The sequence below is a fragment of the Phaseolus vulgaris genome, chromosome 2, assembly GCF_000499845.2.
Source record: "Phaseolus vulgaris cultivar G19833 chromosome 2, P. vulgaris v2.0, whole genome shotgun sequence".
NCBI lineage: Eukaryota > Viridiplantae > Streptophyta > Magnoliopsida > Fabales > Fabaceae > Phaseolus > Phaseolus vulgaris.
The window spans coordinates 35,177,078-35,204,000 of NC_023758.2; the positions used below are offsets into that span (position 1 = coordinate 35,177,078).

General features: G+C 29.0%; 3 protein-coding genes across 3 annotated transcripts; all 3 read right to left on the minus strand.

Moving 5' to 3' along the window:
* Positions 1-8,162: 8,162 nt before the first annotated feature.
* LOC137809410 (inositol oxygenase 2-like) lies at positions 8,163-11,450 on the minus strand. The gene is made up of 8 exons (XM_068610526.1): positions 11,424-11,450; positions 10,952-11,066; positions 10,779-10,831; positions 10,408-10,530; positions 10,218-10,287; positions 8,847-8,929; positions 8,703-8,755; positions 8,163-8,367 (listed from the first exon to the last, which is right to left on the minus strand). The coding sequence occupies exons 1-8, from the start codon at positions 11,448-11,450 to the stop codon at positions 8,163-8,165; spliced, it is 729 nt and encodes a 242-aa protein (XP_068466627.1).
* A 335-nt stretch (positions 11,451-11,785) lies between these two features.
* On the minus strand, positions 11,786-13,885 carry LOC137811688 (inositol oxygenase 4-like). Its single transcript, XM_068613517.1, has 11 exons — positions 13,855-13,885; positions 13,668-13,761; positions 13,448-13,529; positions 13,116-13,320; positions 12,947-13,006; positions 12,746-12,798; positions 12,533-12,655; positions 12,317-12,386; positions 12,129-12,207; positions 11,912-11,993; positions 11,786-11,812 (listed from the first exon to the last, which is right to left on the minus strand). Exons 1-11 carry the CDS (start codon positions 13,883-13,885, stop codon positions 11,786-11,788), a joined length of 906 nt encoding a protein of 301 aa, XP_068469618.1.
* A 4,850-nt stretch (positions 13,886-18,735) lies between these two features.
* On the minus strand, positions 18,736-23,008 carry LOC137809411 (uncharacterized). The gene is made up of 3 exons (XM_068610527.1): positions 22,844-23,008; positions 22,274-22,779; positions 18,736-18,817 (listed from the first exon to the last, which is right to left on the minus strand). Exons 1-3 carry the CDS (start codon positions 23,006-23,008, stop codon positions 18,736-18,738), a joined length of 753 nt encoding a protein of 250 aa, XP_068466628.1.
* Between the last annotated feature and the right edge of the window lie 3,915 nt (positions 23,009-26,923).

Consider the following 26,923-nt stretch of genomic DNA (forward strand, 5'->3'; position numbering starts at 1 on the left):
TTCTAACACTTTGAATATCTCAAATCCAGAATTTCAGAATTTTACAGTACGTAAATCAGTTGCAATAAGGAAAAACAGTAAGCACTTTTTTCAGAAACAGAGGAATCTTAATAGGAATAAAAAACAGGATGATGAACTATCAAAGACATAATAGAAAATGATGTATTGGAACTTGTATAGGTCTAGAATACAAGTATGAACTCAATTCTAAAAAGAAAATGCACAAAGGATCAACATCAATTCAGAAAATTATATGACATCAAAGCAAGAAACAATCAAAACAATAAAAGTATTACTAGAAGTAATGACATATATGGAATAACATGACTAAGACAAAACTTGACATGATTCAAAAATTAAAAGACACATCACAAATTGTAACAAGTGAAAGGAAGCTTAAGGTAAACTCTAGGAAGGATAATGCCATTCCAAAAGAGCAACCATACTCATAAGAATTATGAGTGCCATAAACCTTTTCACAAGCACTTGGTGTAAAAGAAAAAAAACAGCAAGATAACTCAATTAAAATTCTAAAACAGAAACTTAAATTGCAAGAAAATTAAAAGAGCTCTTGAAATAAAGTGCACACAACTCAACAATTAAACAAGAATGAACCTAAGACTCATGATACCACATGATGTGATTCCACATGATGTGATTCCACTAGCCACATAGAACAAGATTCTTGACATTCTTAGGAATCACCTTGAGCTGGAAAATATAGAGGCACTTTTCTTAGAGTTGGATCATTGTTCTAAGACAAGAACTCACCAAAAACTAGTACCAAATCCCAAACTCATTTGGATGAACCAAATATTGTCAAATTGAATCAACAAAGGGAATGAAAGCTGGAATGTCCGAACAGAATTAAACAACAATTCATATGAACCAAACAGAATTAAGAACAAAACAGAACATAGTGCTGGAAAATAGAAAAACCAAAACTGAAAAACTCAAGAACACAAAGCAACATGAACAATTGAAGAAGAAGAAAGGAAGGAGAAGAGAATGCTCATGAAGATGGAAGGAGGATGGATGATCTCGCCACTAGAAGTGTGGAATGCTCCTAGATGAGAGTGATGCCGCCACTTGAGGACTCCATTGATCCATCAAGATAAGACTAGAGAAGAAGGCTCCAAAAGCTCTCCAAAGGTCACTCAAAATTTGAGTAGAGTTTTCTTAGATTAATTCCAATCTGAATTTTACAAAGAGAGCACCTATATTTATAGCCTAAGGTGCTGAAAAGTAAGCTACACAAATTCAAAAACTCCCTCCTAAAAAGCTTCTAGAATTTGCGCCTAAAACAAAGCATGAGGAAGGTGTGATCCCTTCTCTCACTTTGGCACCTCCTTATTTACTCCTACACCTATCTACTAATACACCCCCCCTCCTAAAGCTCCTAACTAAAGCCTAAAAGATGCTAAAACAAAAGAGGTTTCTAATGTTTCCCTCTAAGCACCTCCAACTAAAGAAATTACAAAAAGAGAAAATAAATGTCCTCTAGCTCCCAAAGCTTTGAACATGCTTCTTGTAATCCTTTGAGGTGGACTTTGACCTCCATGGGCGTCCTCCATTTGTGCCTCCACCTCTTCTTGATCTTGTTGATTGGCCTCCATGTCCTCTTGAGCTTGATCTCCATCAGAAGAAATGAAAATGACAAAGAAATGGATGTGGTATTTATTTGAAAAAAGTATAGGGTATTTATATTCCCATGAATTTAAGTTGGTTAATTCATGTTTTGCAATGTTGATTTGTCATTTGTTGTTTTTTGGGGTTTGTAGAAGTGTTGTTAGTTGTTGATAGGAGGTTAAGGTTCTATTTAAGAAGAGGTTAAGAATTTTATTTATAAGAATTGAATCATTCTAAAATGTTTTATATTTATTTATTTTAAAATGTTTTATATTTATTTATCTAAACCACCATACCCTATGTCTGGTTTAAGGACTTAGTTTTGTTGAAAGATGATAAAATAAATAAGAAAATGTGATATTATAATAAAAAGATTATTTATAGTTAATTATTTAGTGCTGGAGATAAAAAAAAGTAATAAAGTAAATAATGCTTGTCATAACAAATTATTAAAATAATTTTAACTAAATTATAAAGTTTCATATTTTATTAATTATATAGTTATTTTTATGTTGTAAAAAATATAAAAAAAAATAATCTATACACAACTTGAAAAATTAACATTATGATGTATATATTTTTCTTAAACATATATCTAAGTAATGAGAAATTTTAATTACTATTATAACTTAAACTTATGTGTATGTAAAAAAAAGAGGAGAAAATTTATCATATACTATTAAATAAATTAATTCCTATTTTTTTTAGTAACAAGAATATATTTATATATATAAAGAGACAGTTAGAATTTAACTCGTATACAGTCAAAAGATAAAAAAAATTTAACACCATTATATATTTTCAATTACTAATAAATTTAAGAGCTAAAGATGTTGTTACATCCTTACATTGCAATTAAGACAAAAGGTATCTTATCCGCAAAAAGGATCACGTCCAAGCTTCTCATCCCTATATGGAATGTAATTTGAGTTTAAAACATTCCTTCTTTGTATACTTGTGTACAATTGGACACCTTTTTTTCACAACAATGTATTTTTCATGAATGTTATTTCTGATTATTATCTTATGCATAAGAATTAGTCCATCACTATAAACCATTTTTAAGAATTAATTCTTCATACGTCACGTTCTTATTTCCTACTTGTTGTTAGGTGGCATAATAGGTTCAAAAAACTTTTGTTATGATAAGTTCTGATATTAAATTAAGAAGTGGATTTTAAATTTAACTTAATCTTATAAAACCGACTTATAATTTAAGGTTCGTACTAACTTATATACTATTATGAAATGTCTTTATCTGTAGTCGATGTGTGATTTTCAACAAACATTTATGGATTATGCCATTCTTTACCCGTATCATCTTATATACCTAAAATTATATTGGCATCAATCTCATATTCCCATATTTTTTTATCCAATCTAGTTTTTTTTAAACTTCTTTCATGTATTTATGCGGTTACTATGGGAAAAAAGGATTATGTTAATGAGTCATCATGTCTTAAATCTTTCAAAGGTTTAAATTTATTTATTGGACTATCATCAACAAGAATACATTGTTATTATTGATGACCCCAAATAACGTTTTATTCAATTAATTCACTTTAAATATTTTTTTAATTTATCCATTGTTTTTAATATAAAATTATGAAGTTAAAATCATTTGGAACAAAACTTTTACTACTCTCACATTACAAACTCATACCATTTTGTGAACACAAATGCTAATTTTTTGGTATAGAAGAGAAATTTGTGTTCCCTAACTCAAGGTTAAGACTTAATTTTCTTCAAATTTATCTTTGAATCCCATTTACTATTTCTGGTCACCCACTACGCTCACATTGTACATACTTTTAATACCATTTATAATTTTTCTTTAGTTAATAATTGAATGAAATAACTTCAAATTAGAAACAAATTAGAAACATATTTTCTACCTAGTTGTGATATAACCATCATCGACTCAATTTCTCATATAACATTATTTGCACTTTTATTTTCTCATCTAGCACTCTTTTATTTTTATTTTTATATCTAGCACCTTTTTTTTTATTTCCCAATCAATCACTGTTCCAAAAGTAAAAAATAAATAAAAAATAATAATAATTTTGAATGCATTAAAAAAAATATTTTTAATGTTTAAAATAGTTAGAAAAATAATTAATAAATAAAGAAATGAGTTTTTACAAAAAAAAATAAAAAAATAGTAAATTAAAAATGTTTAGTTTAATTTTTTTTAAGAATGAAGAAAATAAAAAATTAAATCCTACAACAACATAAAAGTTGAATCTCTAAACATAAATTAGTATTTATTTTTATTATTACTGGTGATGTAATCTTGTTAATTTCAAATAAAAAATACATAACATAATTCTAAAAAAATCAAAGTCAATTAGTATTAATGAGTAGTGGACACTTAGATAATATTGAAGTGTCTACTCTAAATGCAAAATCTTTTAAAAAAAAAAACTAATGCAAATGCTACACTTAATGCTTAAAAATGAGAAGAAAAAAAAAATGTAAAAATAAATAAATATAGAAAATAAAAACAACAACAATAAAAAAAAATTAAAAAATAACATAAAAAATATCAATAACTAAAAACAGAAAAATATAAAATAAAGGCAAAACAAAATAAGATACAGATAAAAGATATAAAAAAAATCTAATTAATACTATTCGACTTTGGTTTTATTATAATTATGACATGTATTTTTTACTTGAAATTAACTTGATTACATCATTAATAATAATAAAAAATATTAATTTATGTTTATAAATTCAACTTTTATGTTGTTGTAGAATTTAATTTTTATTTTCTTCATTCTTAAAAAAAATAAATTTTAAACTAAACACTTTTAATTTATTTTTTTTTCTTTTTATTTTGTAAAAAATCATTTCTTTATTCATTAATTATATTTTAATTATTTTAAACATTAAATTTTTTTTTTACAACCAATACATTTATTTTTTTAATACATTTAAAATTAAAATTATCAATTTTTTTAATTTATTAATTGTTTATACGATGTTAAATAGAAAAAAAAAAAGAGTATTAGATAGAAAAAAAATATAAATAAAACAATAAAAGTAAAAATAGTGTTATATGCTAAACAACTTCACAATCATCTCTACATTGTGGAAAAACATTATTTTTTTTATCTCTTATTTTGACATTGAAATATCCTAACACTATTTCCTTAACTCCGCATAGTACCAAATGTGTCCTTACCTATTGACTTAGCTCTTTTTTCCTTGTATACATTATATTTTGACCCTTGCCTTGCATAACTTTTTCATTTTATAATCTTTCCTCCATTTCATCTAATTTTTTAGGACTAAACTTTATTAACTCCTTAAGCTAAGAAATATACCAACAATCATAGATAAGTGAAGAATAATATTATCATATAATTTATTTTTAAATATGAAATAATTAATTTTCTATTCATATTATATTCAAAAGGATTCTAAATTTATCTCTTTTTTTTTAACTTTTATTTAACACGTGTGTAATTAATTAACTAGATAGAGAGGGAGAGAAAGATGAAAGAAAATAGTTTAGAAGTTTAGTGACGGCAGAGATACATAAATTAATTAAATATATATATATATATATATATATATATATAAAAATAAATAAGGGACTTCATATTTTATTTCTGCAATTTTTTATATTTATTTCTCGATTATTTTCGTCCAAATATTTTAATTTTGTCTTAGTTCTTGTCTATTTATACTCTATTAACTTATTTTTGCGATACATATTTTCTCTACTGAGCAATAAATTAAGTTTATTAGAAAAATAAAGAGTATTTCATATAAAAATATTTTTTTTTCACTAGAGAATTACGAATCTTTTAAATGATTAAATTTTGTTTGGTTGTTGAAAAATATTATCAAAAACATTAGTTTTCTACCGCATTAAATTAAATTATTTAATAAAAATAACATAATATAATTTTTAGTCGTTTTTTTATATTTTTACTCGGAAAAATTAATTTCCCACATAAGAATGTTTTGTTAGAAACTTAACCAAAAAACATTATCTATCAGAACTCCTTATTTTCTGGGAATGGTATATTTTAAACAGTAACTCGAACCTAAGAAAAATTAAAGTTTACTATCTTCTATACGCGTAATCCTAAATTTTTCCTTAATATGCATTAATCTTCTTACTTACTTTGTTTATTTTTTTAGGACTGTTTTGATTATTGAGTATTTATATTTTTCAAAATATTAATTAGATTTATTTTTATTTAATATTTTCTTTATGGAATGATTTAAGATAAGAATTATTGTAATTCAAAATAGAGATTATTAGAATAATTAAAGTCTTTCTTGACTTGTAATTAGGAAGTTTGATTACAAGAAAATATGACTTCCATACACAAAAATATGTCACATAAAGATAAGGGACATCTATTTGTTTTTCTTATAATAATGTCATTTTAGACTTTTCTAAAACCAAACTTTAAGTATCTCAGGCATAACTACCTTAGCTAATCTTCGTTTCCCTCAAGAATGCTTTTTAACAAATAATTTTTTATTTATAGGATTTGTTAGAATAAGGTTAATAAAAATAAAGTGTTTGTTTTAGAATGGAAAACAAAAAAAATTTTGTTAGAAATTGATAAGGGTCAAAATTTAAGTAAATTTATTTTTTTAAATAATAATAATTATGGTTAGAGATCTCGCATTAACTAGATATTATAATATTTCATTTTTCATAAGGAGTGCAAACCTCATCTTGTAAGTCAATTTTATGAGATTAAGTTAAACTTAAAATTCACTTCTTAATATGGTATCTTAAGAAAAATTTGTCGAACTCACCCGCTATCAGACTGTTATTTTAAGTTAAGGCTAAATTTTACTTCTTAACAGTTATCCATGTTTAATAAAAAAGTTTTTTTCTAAAAAAACTAAACAAATAGTTTCTATGCTAACATTATATTTAAATAACAAATACATTTTTATAAAAAATTTAAAAAAATTGAATAAAGTCATTACTTAGACGTCATACAAAATGAAACAAAGAAAAGTTCATCAATAGAATATTTAAATGGACGTTTAAGTGACGAGTCAAAAATTAATTTGAAATATGTTAACAAAATTATTTCACTCAAGTCATGAAAAACTTTCAAAGTCAAACAAAGAAGGTCATTTGAAGAATCAACAAAAGCTCAAGTGACATGTTCGTGCTCACTAAAAAAAATATAAACATCCCTCAATTCATCAATATTATAATAAAAAATTAAGTTAAGAAAATAAAGATATGTAATAGTTTTATTTTAGATATTCTCTCTCCTTCCTCTTTGTAAAAATAATATTAGATTTGTTTGTGGTAACTTTATAGTTTAAGAAAATTAGAACAATCAACATATGAATTGGGAAACCACTCTATTGTTATCATGTCTAAAACTTTATCCTCTAGTGATTTTTATTTGTATGTAATTTATCATGTTTCACTTTTTATTTGTCCTTCTAATATAGATAATTTATTTTTTTAAAGTATAGTTATGTATTGAATTTCGAAATTCTTGGTATGAAATTACAAAGAGAAATATAAATTCATCCTTTAAAATTGTTTTTGATTAAAATCATTTCAACATATTAAATTACTAAAAATAAATTTTAACATTATGGTTGGACTATGAGAAATTTTCATAAATGTAATTTTAAATTTTAAAGAAAGATATAGAAAGTGATTCATAGAATTGAATTTTTTTTCAATATACTTAATATAAGCAAAGAATACAACAATAGAACTTGATGTATAAATTGATAATAAGATGGTTTTTAATGAAGGAATATTCTTATCATTTGAGATTTTCTTAAAATTCATTCAGAATATTCTTAAATTTTATTGACAAAGAATTGCTATAAGTAATACTAAATTATGTTGTATGAATATTTCATAGAAGATACTTTAAACAAATTCACGGATATTATTTAGTTGACTTCATTCATTTTATTTTAATTTCAAATATTAATAATTATTAAAAAATAAATTATTTAATTAAAATTTGCATTTAGATTTAACCAGTAATTTTCTATTAATAGAATATTTAGCAATCAAGGAAAAATTAAAAACGAAATTTAAAAAAAAAATGTGAACCATAACTTACATCGTGGATATTGAAGAGAATGTATGTGCGGATAAGCTTGTTAATTTACGTTTTATTCATAGAGAGTATTTTTATTGGTACAATAAACTTTCATTTAATCTTTTCTTAAAGTTATTTAGTAATAGGTATAAATTACCTATTTATCGTTTCTGTTAATATATGAGTTTTGGTTTAATCCACTTATATATTTTTTTAATAATACTTTTTTTCATGTGGTAACAGATGATTGTAATTACTTGAAGTGTCAATGTGGCTGAGATGTCAAGTTTTATAATGATATGAGAGTTTTGGTAAACAAAAAAAAACTTACACCATGGATATGAATAATTCTATTATTATTCGAAGATTGCAAATTCCAAGTGAATGATAAATGCATTTCAACATATTTAATTGCAATCTAATATGCTTGTGTATAAAAGATACTAAAAAATCAAATAATGATGTAAATCACTTGCTTAAAATAATTAAAATTATTCTTCTCCTCATTCTCTTGATCTCAAATGAATCACCACTTAAGCTTCGAAGGAAAATACTGCAAGTAACAATAGTAAATAAAATAAGAACAAACATTGAAAAAAAATAATAAACATGAAATAAAATTAGCCAAAGTTGGAATCTAACTCTCACCTTTTCAATGAGTGATATATGGTATCACTACAAGACAAACATGAAATAGAACCCAAATTTAGAGACAAAAAATATATAATTAGTTGCTATAGTAATTAAATTAGAGACCATTTTAGAAACTAAAAAAATAATGGTTTCTAAATTAGTTTCTATTATTGTTAAATGGTTTCTAAATTGGTATCTAATTAACAACCAAGGTTTTAACTACCAATTTAGAAACTATTTAACAATAATATAAACTAATTTAGAAACCAAAATATTTTTAGTCTCTAAAATGGTCTCTAATTTAGTCACTATAGCAACTAATTATTTTTTGTCACTAAAAATTAATTTCTATTTTATGATTTTCTTGTAGTGTATGACTTAACTTTCTCTACATCAACTAGAACATTGCTCTTGCTGTAAAGATCGTACTTGTGGTAAAATTATATCCGAGACTATATATGTGAGAAGTTGTGAAAGAGTTGCACAAATAACCAAATTCACACAACTTAAAACATAAGCATACTTAAATACTTCGAGCCATTTCAAAGTCTCAAAGTCTTCTTCATTCATCAAGTGAGTGTATGCACCTTTCTTGCGTAAAGCTGCACAATTATTGATGAACATATATTTATTCACACTCACTAGCCTTATTCATAGATTATTGAACTATAATAATAAATAAATCCATTATTTTAATTAATATTCTTATAATTGGGTTTATTTGGGCCTTAACTATTATTATTGTTAATTCTGTGTTTTTAGAGTAAATTATCCAGAGGAAGCATCCACCTTTGTGAATGGGCCAAATATGTAAAAGTCCAAGTTGCTTCTTGAACCAAAACAGAAAAAATATTCTGAGGAGAAGAAAGAGAAAATAAAAGCTACAAGATTCCAGAAACAGAATTGGAAGCAAATCTTCTGCAAAATAAAAAGAATTATGGAAAGTGGAAACTGTTTACAAAATCTAAACTGCAATATTTTCCCAAGATCCTTGGAGCAGAAAAGTCTATAAAAAGACACAAGCATCAAGGAGGAAAGGGAGAGCTTCATAGGGTTTTCTTAGTTTATTTTCTTCTTAGTAATTCTTTTGTTTTGCCTCCGCATGGAAGGCTAAACCTTTTTGGTTGATTCTTTTGTAATTCCCCATTGAGTTCTGAGGTTTTGTTCAATAAAAGTTTCGATTTTTAATTCTCTAAAGCAGTTGTTTTTATTGTCTAATCTTCTGGAAAACTGGTTTTTGTGAGAGGTTGTACTTGAACGCATGATTGAGAGTCTTCCTTATCTTAAACTTTGGTTTCTTAGTTAGTTCGCATTGTCCTAATTAATTTCTTGGGCGCATGATTCAGGGGAGAGGAGGTAAGCATTCCCATGGAGTATACGCATGAAACAAAATGGGTATTGATTAAACTAGTAGACGCATGCTTTACTGGTGAGTTTCAGTTGAATCAGATCGGCGCATGTTCAATCTGGTTTAGCTCTGTTGGAGGATTGAAAAAAGATTAATCTTTAGAGAACCTATGAAGAATTCAATGGTGGAAAAACTTGGGATCAACCGCTTTTTATTTGCTATTTTAATCTCTTTTATATTTTATGCACAACTATCTCAAACCCCCTTTTTCTCTTTATTGTTATTGCTAACTTTTATTGCTTGCAGATAGATTTTAAACCCTGGTCAATTGATTTTACTATTGGATTCGTTGGGAGACGACTTGGGGACATTTGTCCGCAATTATACTATCATCTCTCTAGTGTTAGACAAGTCTACGCTAGAATCATATTAATTTGACAGCAAAACGACAGCTATCAATTATGTCACACATGTTATATATGTTGCACAAAGACACCAAACAAAGTTTATAGATAAAAAAATACACTGAGGAAAAGGCTTACTATAGAAAGAGTGATATCTGATAATGAACAATCCTGCAGATGGAAAATTGTTGCCATTTTCTTTAGCAACCTTCAAAGTCCCAATGTTTGAGCATTATTAGATCTTAAATGAAGTACTATATATATTAAAAATATATACATGTGTGTAAAATTTGAAACATAAGAGTAATAAACTTATACACAGACTCACCATATACATGTAATCATTATGACCCCATGACATGACAATGTTGTCTAGTCCACATCCTTCAGTGTAGATCCCATTTTTAGTGTTATAAGCATAGCATTTGTAATCAGGGTTGTCCTTAAAATACTTCATAAGGAATGAAATTGGGATAATTAATAATTGATTAAGAAAAAAAAACACTTCATCTGCTATTGGACGATTCATAATATGTAGTCTCATGCATGATGTGATATTCTCGATGAAGTGGTGTGTTGAAGATCTCACATCGACTAAATAAGCATTTCATATTACATAAATCTTACTTTATAAATCGGATTTATAAGATTGAGTTATACTTAAACTTCGTTTTAAAATCTTGTTGGGAAAATTGGTACCTTATGATGAATATTTGACTTGTCAAAGACACAACCTACAAGAAATGTATCTCCTGCAAATATCCCATTAACCATTCAATTCAATTAAAAGGTTGAATTCAAACTTAAAAAAAAAGCTAATTATTATGCAAATAATGATAATAATGATTGAATAAGAGAAGAAAGGTTCTCACCAAAAACAGCCAATTGAGGAAGCTCACCAAAAGCAGGAAGGACAAGAATCTTTCTGAGATCTGAAAAGTCAACAATATCATGTGAGTCCCTATTGGTTGAAAGAAATAATAAGATCTAAATATTCAAATCATAGGGTCAAATAAAGATAAGAATAATCATCCCTTCTAAATTATATATTAAACTTTTAGTAAACAATCTTGCATAAAAAAAACAAAAAGAGAAAAACTTTTAACATATTTATTATTGTTCTTAATTCATAGAAATAAAATAATATATCGGAAACGAAAGTATCATCATTGTTTATAAGTGTAAGCCAAAGAGTCTACGATGAGGTAAATTTTGTATATAGATAAAAAAAATTATTATAAATTTATAAGTGGAAATCATTTAGTAACATATGCAAATGATTATTTATCAAAGTTATACCAACACGGTGTATCTTAACTAAATATTGCTATAATTTATTATTACAATTTCTTTCATAACTTCCGCTACCATTAGTAATTACATCAATTACCTTCTAATATAACATGGAATTTTTTCTTAATTCTTTCATTGTGCAAGAAATATTATAATGTCAATCTATATTTTTACAAGATTTCAATTTAAACAAATCTAAGCTTTCAACATCTATAGAACAATTTTTTAATCTCTATTCTTTTAGAAAGTTCATCCTTCATATCTTGAAATTTATGACAACAGTAATATCAACTTCAACTGCTCCTTAATTTTCGATAATCCTTTGAAGATGCTTGGGGTGATGAAATTTTATTATTATTCGAAGAAGCATTTCAACATCATTTAGTAAATCGCTGGTCTCACAAGGTTCACCATCACCATTTAAGCTTCACTGGGAAATACTGCAATGCAAGTGGCCAAATTCAAAGAAAATAAGAACCCCACATATAAATATATGTCAACAAGAACAGTGACAAAATAAAATAAAATAAAATATTCACCTTCTCGATCAGTGACATATAGTATGGCTTAACTTTCTCCACGTCGACCAGAACTTTGCTCTTGCTATAGAGATCATATTTGCTGCATGAATGTACAAAATTATATATATATAAATATATATATATATATATATATATATTATTTAAAGGTTCATTATGTATTGAGAAGAAGTTATGACACTAAAATAAACAAATAGTCAAAATTATAAATACATACTTGAATACTTCGAGCCATTTCAAATTCTCAACGTCTTCTTCATTCATCAAATGAGTATATGCACCTTCCTTGTGTAGAGCTGCAAATTTAATTATAAGTTGTTGTCATTTACGTGGTAATGGAGAATGGTGGAACATATACATAGAAGATAAAAATATATATATATGGTCGGTGTCGAAACTGCTTACGATAGAAAGAGTGAAATCTGATTATGAACAATCCTGCAGATGGCAAAGTGCTGCCATTTTTCTTAGCAACCTGCACATTCCAATGCACCACCATGTATGGATTCATGCATTATCAGATATTTTTACACACACACACACACACACACACACACACACACATATATATATATATATATAAATTCGTGTGGTGAAGTTTATATGCATGTATAGGCTCACCAAATACATGTATTCATCGTGTCCCCATGACATCATTACGTTCTGCAGTCCACATCCTTCGGTGTAGATTCCATTCTTAGTTTTATATCCAGGGCATTGGTAATCTGGGTTGTTCTTGAAATACTGCATATTCATCAGGATGCAATCAGGGTTTGCGTTGATAATCAATTCAAGAATAAAATGTTTCTTAATTGATCACACGAAATTGATTACCTTATGATGAATATTTGACTCATCAAAGGCACAGCCTAAAGGGAATGTATCTCCTGCAACAAACATGCCCTTAACTTGTTCGATCAAATGCCGAATTCAAATTTCAAAACAAATTGGAATAAAGAAACAGAACAAGAAACAAAGATCATGTAAGTGTACACGCGTATAATAAGGATTAAATTAGATAAGAAGGGTTCTTACCAACAACAGCCCATTGAGGAAGTGCACCAAAGCGAGGAAGAAGAAGGATCTTTCCAAGATCTGAAACAAACCACTAACATCATATACATATACCGATCTCTCTTTCTATCACGTTGCAAATTTAAAATTGATCAAGCTTTTAATTTGCATGTATATATACAGTATTTACCATGGATAAGAGCGGTCAAATGCAACCAATCTTGATCAGGATAGTCCTTTCTGATGGCCTCAGCAGATTGCAACAAATGTTGAATTTGAGCTTCGTCCAAATCAGGATCGCTGTCATCCACCACCTCATTCAGCAGTTCACAACATTCCCATATGCCCATTTCAGCTTTGTCCAGTATCACATATATCTCCCTCATTCTCTTGGCCTAGATCCATATCAATCATTATCAATTATTCGCAATTTCCATTTTAATCAGCATTGTCATTCATAGTTTGAAAATGGAAATCCATATAAGTATTGGTGAAAACAATTCAACATATTGCTTTGCTTACAAAGTCATATGTCTGGTTTGTGTGTTGCAACCTATAAAATTCCTCCACGCCTTTTTGTCTTTCGCTTTCAATGTTATAATCTCTGCCATATACCAGTTTCATTAAAAAGGGAACTTTAAAATCATATGTAAAGAATACTTGAAATTAAAAACACAAGTAGTTAACTGAACATATGAAATTAAAAACGCAGGTAGTTAACTGAACGTATGAAATTAAAAACCTGAAGGAGTGGCCATATGAATTGATATCTGGAGCCATAAATCCATCTTTTGCCTCATTGTTATTCTTTGGCACGTTATTCCCTTGTTGAAGTTGTGAACGTATGCATGCAATATGACCATGAGAAATTAGTTTGTGCATCGTAAAGGACGAAAACAAAAGCTAGCAAAAATAATATTGATGCTTACCAAGTGCAGGTTGGTCATTGAGGATGGTCATTTTGTTCTCCAGTGAGAAGTGAAAGGATTGGGGAAGAGAAGAAAATAGAGAAGAAAAGAAAATGACAAGGAAATGGATGTGGTATTTATTTGAAAAAAGTATAGGGTATTTATACTCCCATGAATTTAAGTTGGTTAATTGATGTTTTGCAATGTTGATTTGTCCTTTGTTGTTTTTTGGGGTTTGTAGAGGTTTTATTAGTTGTTGATAGGAGGTTAAGGTTCTATTTAAGAAGAGGTTAAGAGTTTTATTTATAAGAATTGAATCATTCTAAAATGTTTGATATTTATTTATTTTAAAATGTTTTATATTTATTTATCTAAACCACCATACTCTATCTCTGGTTTAAGGACTTAGTTTTGTTGAAAGATGATAAAATAAATAATAAAATGTGATATTATAATAAAAAGATTATTTATAGTTAATTATTTAGTGTTGGAGATAAAAGAAGTAATAAAGTAAAGAATGTTTCACATAACATAAATTATTAAAATAATTTTAACTAAATTATAAATATTCATATTTTATTAATTATATAGTTATTTTTATGTTATAAAAAATATAAAAAAATAATTTATACACAACTTGTAAAATTAACATTTTGATGTAAATATTTTTCTTGAACATATATCTAAATAATGAGAAATTTTAATTACTATTATAACTTAAACTTATGTGTATGTAAAAAAAGGGGGAGAAAATTTATCATATACTATTAAATAAATTATTTCCTGTTTTTTTTTAGTAACAAGAATATATTTATATATATAAAGAGACAGTTAGAATTTAACTCGTATACAATCAAAAGATAAAAAAAATTTAACACCATTATATATTTTCAATAATTAATAAATTTAAGAGCTAAAGATGTTGTTACATCTTACATTGCAATTCAGACAAAAGGTATCTTATCCGCAAAAGGGATCACGTCCAAGCTTCTTATCTCTATATGGAATGTAATTTGAGTTTAAAACATTCCTTCTTTGTATACTTGTGTACAATTAGACACTTTTTTTCACAACAATATATTATTATTCATGAATATATTATTTTTCATGAATGTTATTTATGATTATTATGTTATGTATAAGAACTAGTCCATCACTATAAATCATTTTTAAGAATTAATTCTTCTTACGTGACGTTCTTGTTTCTTACTTGTTGTTTTGAAGTTGTTAGGTGGCATAATAGGTTTAACAAACTTTTGTTATGATAAGTTCTGATATTAAATTAAAAAGTGGATTTTAAATTCAACTTAATCTTATAAAACTGACTTATAATTTGAGGTTTATACTCACTTATATAGTATTATGAAATGTCCTTATCTATAGTCGATGTGAAATTTCCAACAAACATTTATGGGTTATGTCATTCTTTACCCGTATCACGGGCTCATAGGATTGAGGTTTGCACCCATATAAACCCAACAAATACTCGCTAGGACAGGCTCGAAAATGGCTCTAATACCATATTACAAAGTGATCTTTAAGCCTAACTCAACCCCCATAAAACCGGCTCATAAGGTTAAGGTTTGCACCCACTTATATACAATGAAAGACTTTAATCTCTAGTCGATGTGGGATCTCCAACAAGCATCAATATCATATTCCCATATTTTTTATCCAATCTAGTTTTTTTTTTAAAAAACTTCTCTCATGTTATTTCTTCGATTACTACGAGAAAAAAGAATTATGTTAATGAGTCATCATGTCTTAAACCTTTCAAAGGTTTAAATTTATTTGTTGGACTATCATCAACAAGAATAAATTGTTATCGTTGATGACTCCAAATAACCCTTTATTCAATTAATTCACTTTAAATAAATTTTTAATTTATCCATTGTTTTTAATATATAATCCTAAAGTTAAAATCATTTGGAACAAAACTTTTACTACTCTTACATTACAATCTCATATCATTTTGTGAACACAAATGCTATTTTTTTGGTTTAGAAGAGAATTTTATGTACTCTAACTCAAGGTTAAGACTTAATTTTCTTCAAATCTATCTCTGAATCTCATTTACTATTTTTGTCACCCACTACACTGACATTGTACATATTTTTAATACCATTTATAATTTTTCTTTAGTTAATAAATGAATGAAAGTACTTCATATTAGAAACATATTTACACTTTTATTTTCTCATCTAGCACCCTTTTGTTTTTATTTTCATATTTAGCACCTTTTTTTTTATTTCTCTATCTATCACTCTTTCAAAAGTAAAAAATATAATAATAAATAAACAAAATTGATAATTTTAATTTTGAATGCATTATAAAAATAAATATTTTTAATGTTTAAAATAGTTAGAAATATAATTAATGAATAAATAAATGTGTTTTTACAAAATAAAAAAAAGTAGTAAATTGAAAATGTTTAGTTTATTTTTTTTAAGAATGAAGAAAATAAAAAATTAAATCCTACAACAACATAAAAGTTGAATCTATAAACATAAATTAGTATTTATTTTTATTATTATTGATTATGTAATCTTGTTAATTTTAAGTAAAAAATACATAACATAATTATAAAAAAAATCTAAATCAATTAGTATTAATTAGTAGTTGACACACAGATAATATTGAAGTGTTTACCCTAAATACAAAATATTTTTTAAATAAACAATGTAAATACTACACTTAATACTTCAAAATGAGAAGAAAAAAATTGTAAAAATAAAAACAGCAACAATAAAAATAAAAAGAGAAATAAATAAAGAATAACAAAAATAATAATAATAACTAAAAACAAAAAAAATATATAAAATAAAGACAAAACAAAATAAGATAAAGATAAAAGATATAAAAAAATTCTAATTAATACTATTTGACTTTGGTTTTTTTATAATTATGTCATGAAATTAACTTGATTACATCATTAATTATAAAAAAAGAAATACTAATTCATGTTTATAGATTCAACTTTATTTTGTTGTAGGGTTTAATTTTTATTTTCTTCATTCTTAAAAACATGAATTTTAAATTTTAAATTTATTATTATTTTTTTATTTTGTAAAAATTCATTTCTTTATTCATTAATTATATTTTAACTATTTTAAACATAAAAAATAGTATTGTGTAACGTAACAATCATCTCTACATGGTTTTCATTTTCTTTATGTGTTATTATGACATTGAAATATCCTAACATATAGATACCGTCTTTAACCCACCCCACATAGTACCAAATGTTTCCTTACATGGCTTAGCTCTTATTTTTCCTTGTATACATTATATTTTGACCCTTGCCTTGCTTTTCATTTTATAATCTTTCCTCCATTTCATCTAATTTTTTAGGACTAAACTTTATTAACTCCTTATGATAAAAAATATACTACAATCATAGATAAGTGAAGAATAGTATTATCATATAATTTATTTTTAAATATGAAATAATTAATATTTTATACATATTATAGCTATTACGAAGTAGACTTTAAGCCTAATTCAACTCCATAAAATTGGCTCATGAGGTGAGGTTTGCACCCACTTATATACACAATGAAATGTTCTCATCTCTAGTCGATGTGGGATCTCCAACACACCTCTCACACCGAGAGCGACAGCTCGTGCGTGAGATAACATATGATGGGTGGTCCGATAACAACCCAATAACGGGTGGCCTGATAAGCCTAACAAATACTCACTAGGATAGACTCGAAATGACTCTAATACCATATTACGAAGTGAACTTTAAACTTAACTCAACCCCATAAAATCGGCTCATGAGGTGAGGTTTGCACTCACTTATATACACAATGAAATGTCCGCATCTCTAGTCGATGCGAGATCTACAACAATATCCAAAGGGATTCTAAATTTATCTCTTTTTTTTTAACTTTTATTTAACACGTGTGTAATTAATTAACTAGAGAGGGAGAGAAAGATGAAAGAAATTATTTTAGAAGTTTAGTGACGGCAAAGATACATAAATTAATTAAAAAATATAAGGGACTTCATATTTTATTTCTGCAACTTTTTATATTTATTTCTCGATTATTTTCGTCCAAATATTTTAATTTTTTGTCTTAGTTATTGTCTATTTATACTCTATTAACTTATTTTTGCGATACATATTTTCTCTACTGAGCAATAAATTAAGTTTATTAGAAAAATAAAGAGTATTTCATATAAAAATATATTTTTTTCACTCCAGAATTACGAATTTTTAAATGATTAAATTTTGTTTGGTTGGTGAAAAATATTATCAAAAACATTAGTTTTCTACCGCATTAAATTAAATTATTTAATAAAAATAACATAATATAATTTTTAGTGGTTTTTTTATTTTTACTCGGAAAAATTAATTTCCCACATAAGAATGTTTTGTTAGAAACTTACCCAAAAAACATTATCTATCAGAACTCCTTATTTTCTGGGAATGGTATATTTTAAACAGTAAATCGAACCTAAGAAAAATTTAAAGTTTACTATCTTCTATACGCGTAATCCTAAATTTTTCCTTAATATGCATTAATCTTCTTACTTACTTTGTTTATTTTTTTTACGAAAGAATATTCTCTGTTTTATTCAATCTGTCTTTTATCTATAGCAATGATACATATTTACATTCTGTAATTAAGACTAATTATAGTGATTATATTCCTATAATTAAGTCTAATTATAGACTCATTAATAGTGATTATATTCCTGTAATTAAGTCTAATTAAGTCTAATAATGATTTTGTCCGGTAATATCCCTCAAGTTGGAGCATGTAAGTCTTGAATGCCCAACTTGACCAAGATGGCTCCAAACTTTTTAGCATCGAGAGCTCTGGTGAAAAGGTCAGCTAGTTGTGTATGTGTGGGCACATAGGATGGAAGAAGGCGCTTGTGAATGATTTCATCTCAAACAAAGTGGCAGTCAACTTCAATGTGTTTGGTGCGTTCGTGGAAGACCGGGTTTTTAGCAATGTGAAGTGTTGCTTGACTATCACAATAAAGACGAATTGGGTCAGGATGAGGAACATGTAGAGAAGCGAGAATGTCTTTAATCCACTTTAATTCTCGGGTGGTCTTAGCCATTGATCGATATTCAGCCTCAGCAGAGGAGGCAGAAACCGTTTGTTGTTTCTGGGTTTTCCAAGAGATTGGGGAAGTGCCGAGTTGAATAAACCATCCGGTGAGAGATTTCCGTGTCAGTGGACAACTTGCCCAATCAGAATCACACCACCCAAAGAGTTGTAAGTTGTTCTCTCGAGGTAGGAGTATTCCTTGTCCAGGATGCCCCTTTAAATATCGAACAACACGAAGAGCAGCTTGCCAATGCTCGGAGCGTGGATTTTGCATAAATTGAGATAAAGCTTGGACACTGTAGGCAAGGTCAGGTCGAGTGAAACACAGATAAATTAACCTCCCAACAAGTCTACGATAAGTAGCCGGGTCAGAAAGAAAAGAACCAGTAGCGGAGCTCAATTTGTGATTTTCTTCACATGGTGTAGTGGCGGGCTTCGCACCCAACAATCCGACTTCAGTAATGATATCTAAGGCATATTTCCTCTGACAAAGGAAGATTCTGTTGGGGGAGCGAGCAACTTCAACCCCCAGGAAGTACTTGAGGCGGCCTAAATCTTTCATATGAAAGCATTGATTTAAGTAGCCTTTAAAACATTGGATGGCAGTACCATTATTCCCTGCAATCACAAGATCATCAACGTAGACTAGCACAACCAACTGTATGTCATTATTATTGAGAGTAAACAGGGAATGATCCTTCGGGGATTGTTGGAAGCCGTAACGAGTGAGAGAAGAAGATAGTTTAGCAAACCAACACCTGGGGGCCTGTCGGAGGCCATATAGAGACTTTTGAAGCTTGCACACTACCCCTGATTGAGATTCTTGGAAGCCAGGAGGGAGTTTCATATAAACCTCATCATCAAGATCACCATGGAGAAACGCATTGTGAACGTCCATCTGATGAAGCTCCCAATCTTTTGCGGCTGCTACTGCTAGAGTTGTGCGAATGGTTACCGTCTTTACGACAGGAGAAAACGTCTCGTTGTAATCCAAACCCTCCACTTGATGATTGCCAAGAATTACCAATCGAGCCTTGAATCTTTCAATTGTTCCATCCGAGTTGTATTTGATTTTGTAGATCCATTTACACCCAAGTGCCTTCTTTCCAGGAGGGAGAGCGGTGAGTTTCCAGGTGTCATTGAGTTCGAGAGCATGAATCTCCTGTGCCATAGCATCACGCCACCGGGGTTCTCGGACCGCTTGAGAAAAGAACAGGGGTTCCTGCTCGGTGTGTAAAGAGGCAAGAAAACTTTGATGATGGTTAGAAAAGGAATCACAATTCACAAAATCATGTATAGGATACAAAACACCTGAGGATTCTGTTGAAGGAGGTGACGGAACAGAGGGGCTTGACGGTATCGTGGTGGCTGCGACAAAATCGCGTAACCGTACGGAAGGCAGCTTCGCGCGATGCCCTCGCGCAAGGGGAACCACGGCCGTCAGCGGTGGTGAAGAAACCGACGGCGCCGTCTCCGTCGGACGCGGCGGTGGATCCACGGGTAGCGTCGAGGCTTCTATACACGGATCAGAGTCGTTGATAGTGTGGTCGAAGTCATCTGTGAGGGTAGCATCCTCCTTGGCTGGGATGGGAGATGCAATGGGTTGGTTGACGATGCATTCATCTAGGTTTGAGGAGGCAACTTCATGAAGAAAATGTGGGTCCGTTCCAGTTTCTAAAGAGTTGGCAATAATTGGGTTTTGCAATGGTGGTGCAGTGTCCATCTTTTTGGCTTCAAAATATGGAAATTTATTTTCGAAAAAATGTACATCACGAGAGACAAAGAAAGTTTATGTTTCCAAATCAAATAATTTCCATCCTTTTTGGCCATATGGATACCCGACAAACACACATTTTCGGCTACAACTATCAAATTTATCCCGCTGTCTATTTTGATTATGAGCATAACATAATGAACCAAATACTCGTAAGTGCGCGTAGCTGGGTACACATCCATGGATCACTTCATAAGGGGTTTTTCCTTTTAGAATGGAGGATGGTGTGAGATTGATTAAGTAGCCTGCAGTCAAAACGCATTCCCCCCAAAATTTAATGTGAAGATTGCCTTGAAACCGTAATGACCGAGCAACATTCAGAATATGCCGATGCTTGCGTTTGACGCGTCCATTTTGTTGCGGGGTCCCGACACAGGAAGTTTGGTGAAGGATACCTTGTTGAATGAAATAGTGTTTTAGACACATGAATTCAGTTCCATTGTCAGAGCGAACCATTTTAACACATTTGTTGTATTGCCTCTCAACGAGTGTGAAATTTTTTTTCAAAGTCACTGATACCTCTGTTTTTTCTTTTAACAAATAGATCCAAACTGCCCGTGAACAATCATCCACAATTGTCAAAAAATATGAAGCACCACAGGATGAAGGAGTTTTATAAGGACCCCATAAGTCACAATGAATTAAATCAAAAATATTCAAAGCTTGATGCGCACTTAAGAAAAACTTATCTCTCGTTTGTTTCGATTTTTCACAAACTTCACAAACTGTATTCAACTCATCACGAGTACATTTCCCACTTATATCAGGAAGCATTTGCACAATCTGAAATGACGGATGTCCTAATCTTTGGTGCCAAAGTGCTAGTTGATTTTCCATCTTGACATGACATGCTTGAGTCTTCCGTACCCCACGATACCAATAAAGCCCATCTTTCCGTTCACCTGCTCCAATCAGCGTCCTCGAAGTGCGGTCCTGTATAATACACAATTTATCAGTGAATGTTACAACACAATTTTCTTCATCCGTCAATTGAGGTACTGAAAGTAAATTGCATTTTAATTTGGGAACATAAAGGACATTTTTCAATTCAAGTCCTTCTTCAAGAGTCATTGTTCCCTGTTCGCAAGCTAGAACACGTTCACCATCGGGTAACCCTACGGGGCACCTTTGTATAGTTTCCTTTTCACTCAAATTTTCCAGTGACCCAGTCATATGGTTTGATGCCCCACTGTCAATAATCCACAAATCCCAAATGCTCTTACCAGTCATTTTCTCTGATTCATTTGATTTTTGTTTGCTGATCATATCAACCAGTACCTTCCATTGTTCATTGGTCAGACCTGCCATCTCAAGTTTCTTATCGTCATTGTTGGCTTGACTGTTGCTTCCACTAGCGTGTGCCACATTTGCACGTATCGGGTTACCTTTGTTTCGCATCCCTTGGCGTCCCCTGCCGTTCCATTTGCCTTCACTTTTTGGTTTGTCACCCCACCATTCGGGATATCCGATCAATTGGAAGCATCCCTTCATGTCATGACCATTTTTACCGCAATGACTGCACGTCATTAATTTTTCTACCATATCTCCACGCCCTTTTTCTTTGTAATTGGCCTGCATCGCGAGACCCACGACCAACCCCCTTTCTTCCGTTGATTTGGCCATCATTCTCACTCTTTCTTCTTGTACCAACATAGCATATACGCGGTTCAGAGACGGCAATGGATCTGAGGCCAGAATGTTTGATCTTACTGTCCCGTAGCTTGCGTCTTCCAACCTCATAAGGAGTTGATGAACCTTCTCCTCCTCCCTTCGTTTTTCCAACTGAGCACCAATCCCACACTTGCATCCACCACACGTACAAGATGGAATTTTGTCACTGTTAGCAAGCTCATCCCAAAGGACCTTCAATTTTCCAAAGTAAGTTGCCACCACCATTCCCTCCTGCTTGCATCTTGACAAGTCCGACCTTAGTTGTTGAATTCTAGGTCCATTCACGACCGAGAATCTTTCTTTAATGTCTTCCCACAAGTTATGTGCAGTCTCAGCATATGCTACTGTGGATCGTAAGCTTGGTTCAATGGTGTTTAGAATCCAAGATACAATCATGGACTGCACGGTCCACCAATCTTCAAGGTCGGGTGCCTGGTTGGATATGCGTTCCATCAATGAAACCCCATTTTCTCCGGGCACAAAGCGAGATCTTTACTGCTCTTGCCCATTCGTCGTAATTTTCTCCGCGCAATTGGACTTGCGTAATTATGTTTCCGGGATTGTCACTCGCGTTGAGATCATATGACGAGTAGGTCTTCTTAGCACCTCCTCCTTCGTGCTCTGCTTTGTTGGCATTATTCTTTTCTGGTGCATCTGCCATGGTTGTGCACCGTTGCCTTTGCTTTGTGTTTGTCGGGTATCAGAGTTTTGTGCTCTGATACCATGAAAGAATATTCTCTGTTTTATTCAATCTGTCTTTCATCTATAACAATGATACATATATATATAATCATAGCATTAGAACCGTACAGATTCTTTTTCTCACATAACATCTGTAATTAAGACTAATTATAGTGATTATATTCCTATAATTAAGTCTAATTATAGACTCATTAATAGTGATTATATTCCTGTAATTAAGTCTAATAATGATTTTGTCCGGTAATAGTTTTGATTATTGAGTATTTATATTTTTCAAAATATTAATTAGATTTATTTTTATTTAATATTTTCTTTATGGAATGATTTAAGATAAGAATTACTATAATTCAAAATAGAGATTATTAGAATAATTAAAGTCTTTCTTGACTTGTAATTAGGAAGTTTGATTACAAGAAAATATGATTTCCATATTAAAAAATATGTCACATAGAGATAAGAGACATCTATTTGTTTTTCTTATAATAATGTCATTTTAGACTTTTCTAAAACCAAACTTTAAGTATCTCAGGCATAACTACCTTAGCTAATTTTCGTTTCCCTGAAGAATGCTTTTTAACAAATAATTCTTTATTTATAGGATTTGTTAGAATAAGGTTAATAAAAATAAAGTGTTTGTCTTTTAAGTATAAGCTATTCGAAATGTTTTGATACTAACTTGACTTAGAATGGAAAACAAAAAAATAATGTATTTTTTTAGAAATTTTCAAAATTTTAGTAAATTTATTTTTTAAAATAATAACAATTATTGTTAGAGATCTCGCATCAACTAGATATTATAATATTTTATTCTTCATAAGGAGTGTAAACCTCATCATATAAGTCAGTTTTATGAGATTAAGTTAAACTTAAAATCCATTTCTTAATATGGTATCTTAACGGGAGTTTATCGGACTTATGGTATCATCCGCTATCGGACCGTTATCTTGAGTTAAGTTTAAATTTTACTTTTTAACCGTTATCCATATTTAATAAAATAGTTTTTTTTAAATAAACTAAACAAATTGTTTCTATGCTAACATTATATTTTAATCCCAAATACATTTTTATAAAAAAAATTAGAAAATTGATTAAAGTCATTACTTAAACGTCATACAAAATGAAACAAAGAAAATTTCATCACTAGAATATTTAAATGGACGTTTAAGTGATGAGTCAAAAATTAATTTGAAATATGTTAAAAAATTATTTCACTCAGATCATGAAAAACTTTCAAAGTCAAACAAAGAAGGTCATTTGAAGAATCAACAAAAGCTCAAGTGACATGTTCGTGCTCACTAAAAAAAATATAAACATCCCTCAATTCATCAATATTATAATAAGAAATTAAGTTAAGAAAATAAAGATATGTAATAGTTTTATTTTAGATATTCTCTCTCCTTCCTCTTTTGTAAAAATAATATTAGGTTTGTTTGTGTAACTTTAAGGTTTAAGAAAATTAGAACAATCAACATAGGAATTGGAAACCACTCTATTGTTATCATGTCTAAAACTTATCATCTAGTGATTTTTATATGTATGTAATTTATCATGTCTCACTTTTTATCTCTCATTCTAATATTGATAGATTTTTTTTTAAAAGTATAGTTATGTATTGAATTTCAAAATTCTTGATATGAAATTACAAATAGAAATACAAATTCATCCTTTAAAATTGTTTTTGATTAAAATCATTTCAACATATTAAATTACTTAAAAATAAATTTTAACATAATGGTTGTACTATGAGAAAATTCCATAAATGTATTTTTAAATTTTAAAGAAAGATATAAAAAGTGATTCATAGAATTGATTTTTTTTCAATATACTTAATATAAGCAAAAATACAGGAATAGAACTTGATGTATAAATTGATAATAATATGGTCTTTTAATGAAGGAATATTCTTATCATTTGAGAATATTCTTAAAATTCATTCAGAATATTCTTAAATTTTATTGACAAGGAATTGCTATAAGTAATACTAAATTATGTTGTATGAATATTTCATAGAAGATATTTTAAACGAATTTACGGATATTATTTAGTTGACATCATTTTATTTTAATTTCAAATATTAATAATTATTATAAAATAAATTATGTACTGGTATGGACCGACCGATCATTACCATGACTTGGTCTCCCTGACTGAGACCCCCACGGACGGTCAGGCCGACCGACACACTTAACCATTAACGCTCAAACCAAGGTCAGTGAAGCTAAACTACCATTAAGAATTAGGTAATGCAACCGATAATTGTCGTTTTGCTGTCAAATTAATATGATTCTAGCATAGACTTGTCTAACACTAGAGAGATGATAGTATAATTGTGGTCAAATAACCTCAAGTCGTCTCCCACTGAATCCAATAGTAAAATCAGTAGATCAGTGTTTAGAATCTATTTGCAAGCAATAAAAGTTAGCAATAACAATAATAATAAAAAGGGGTTGAGATAGTTGTGCAGAAAATATAAAAGAGATTAAAATAAAGAATAAAAAGTTGTTGATCACCAAGTTCTTCCACCATTGAATTCTTCACAGGTTCTCTAAAGATTAATCTTTTCTTAATCCTCCAATAGAGCTAAACCATATTGAACATGCGTCGATCTAATTCAACTAAAACTCACCAGTAAAACATGCGTCTACTGGTTTAATCAATACCCACTTTGTTCCATGCATATACTCCATGGGAATGCTTGCCTCCTCTTTCTTGAAACATGCGTCCAAGAAATTAATTAGAACAATGCGAACGAAGTAAGAAACCAAAGTTTAAGATAAGAAAGACTCTCAATCATGCGTTCAAGTACAACCTCTCACAAAAAACAGCTTTCCAAGAGTTTAGACTATTAAAATAACTTGCTATAGAGAATTAAAAATCGAAACTTTTATTGAACAAAACCTCATAACTCAATGGGGAATTACAAAAGAATCAACCAAAAAGGTTTAGCCTTTCATGCAGAGGCAAAACAAAATATTAATGCAGAGGTCAGTGATTCATAGAATTGAATTTTTTTCCAATATACTTAATATAAGAAAAAAATACAAGAATAGAACTTGATGTATAAATGGATAATAAGATGGTCTTTAATGAAGGAATATTCTTAAATTTCATTTAGAATATTCTTAAATTTTATTGACAAGTAATTGCTATAAGTTTTTTTTTATTAGCAATAAATAAAATAAATTAACAGGAATAATTGCTATAAGTAATACTAAATTATGTTGTATGATATTTCATAGAAGATACTTTAAACTAATTCACGGATATTATTTAGTTGAATTCATTCATTTTATTATAATTTCAAATATTAATAATTATTAGAAAATAAATTATTTAATTAAAAATTTCAATTTACATTTCACCAGTAATTTTCTATTAATAGAAAATTCAGAAGTCAAGGAAAAATTAAAGACAAAGATTTAAGAAAAAATGTGAACCATAACTTACATGGTGGATATTGAAAAGAATGTACTTGCAGATAAGCTTGTTAATTTATATTTTATTCATAGAGAGTATTTTCATTGTGCAATAAACTTTCATCTAATCTTTTTTTAAAGTTATTTAGTAATAGGTATAAATTACCTATGTATCGTTTATGTTAATATATGAGTTTTGGTTTAATCCACCTATATTTTCTTCTATTTTTTTTAATAATATTTTTTTCATGTGGTACTAGATGATTGTAATTACTTGAAGTATCAACGTGGTTGAGATGTCAAGTTTCATAATGATATGAGAGTTTTGGTAAAAAAAAAAAACTTACACCATGGATATGAATAATTCTATTATTATTCGAAGATTGCAAATTCCAAGTGAATGATAAATGCTTTTCAACATATTTAATTGCAATCTAATATGCTTGTGTATAAAAGAT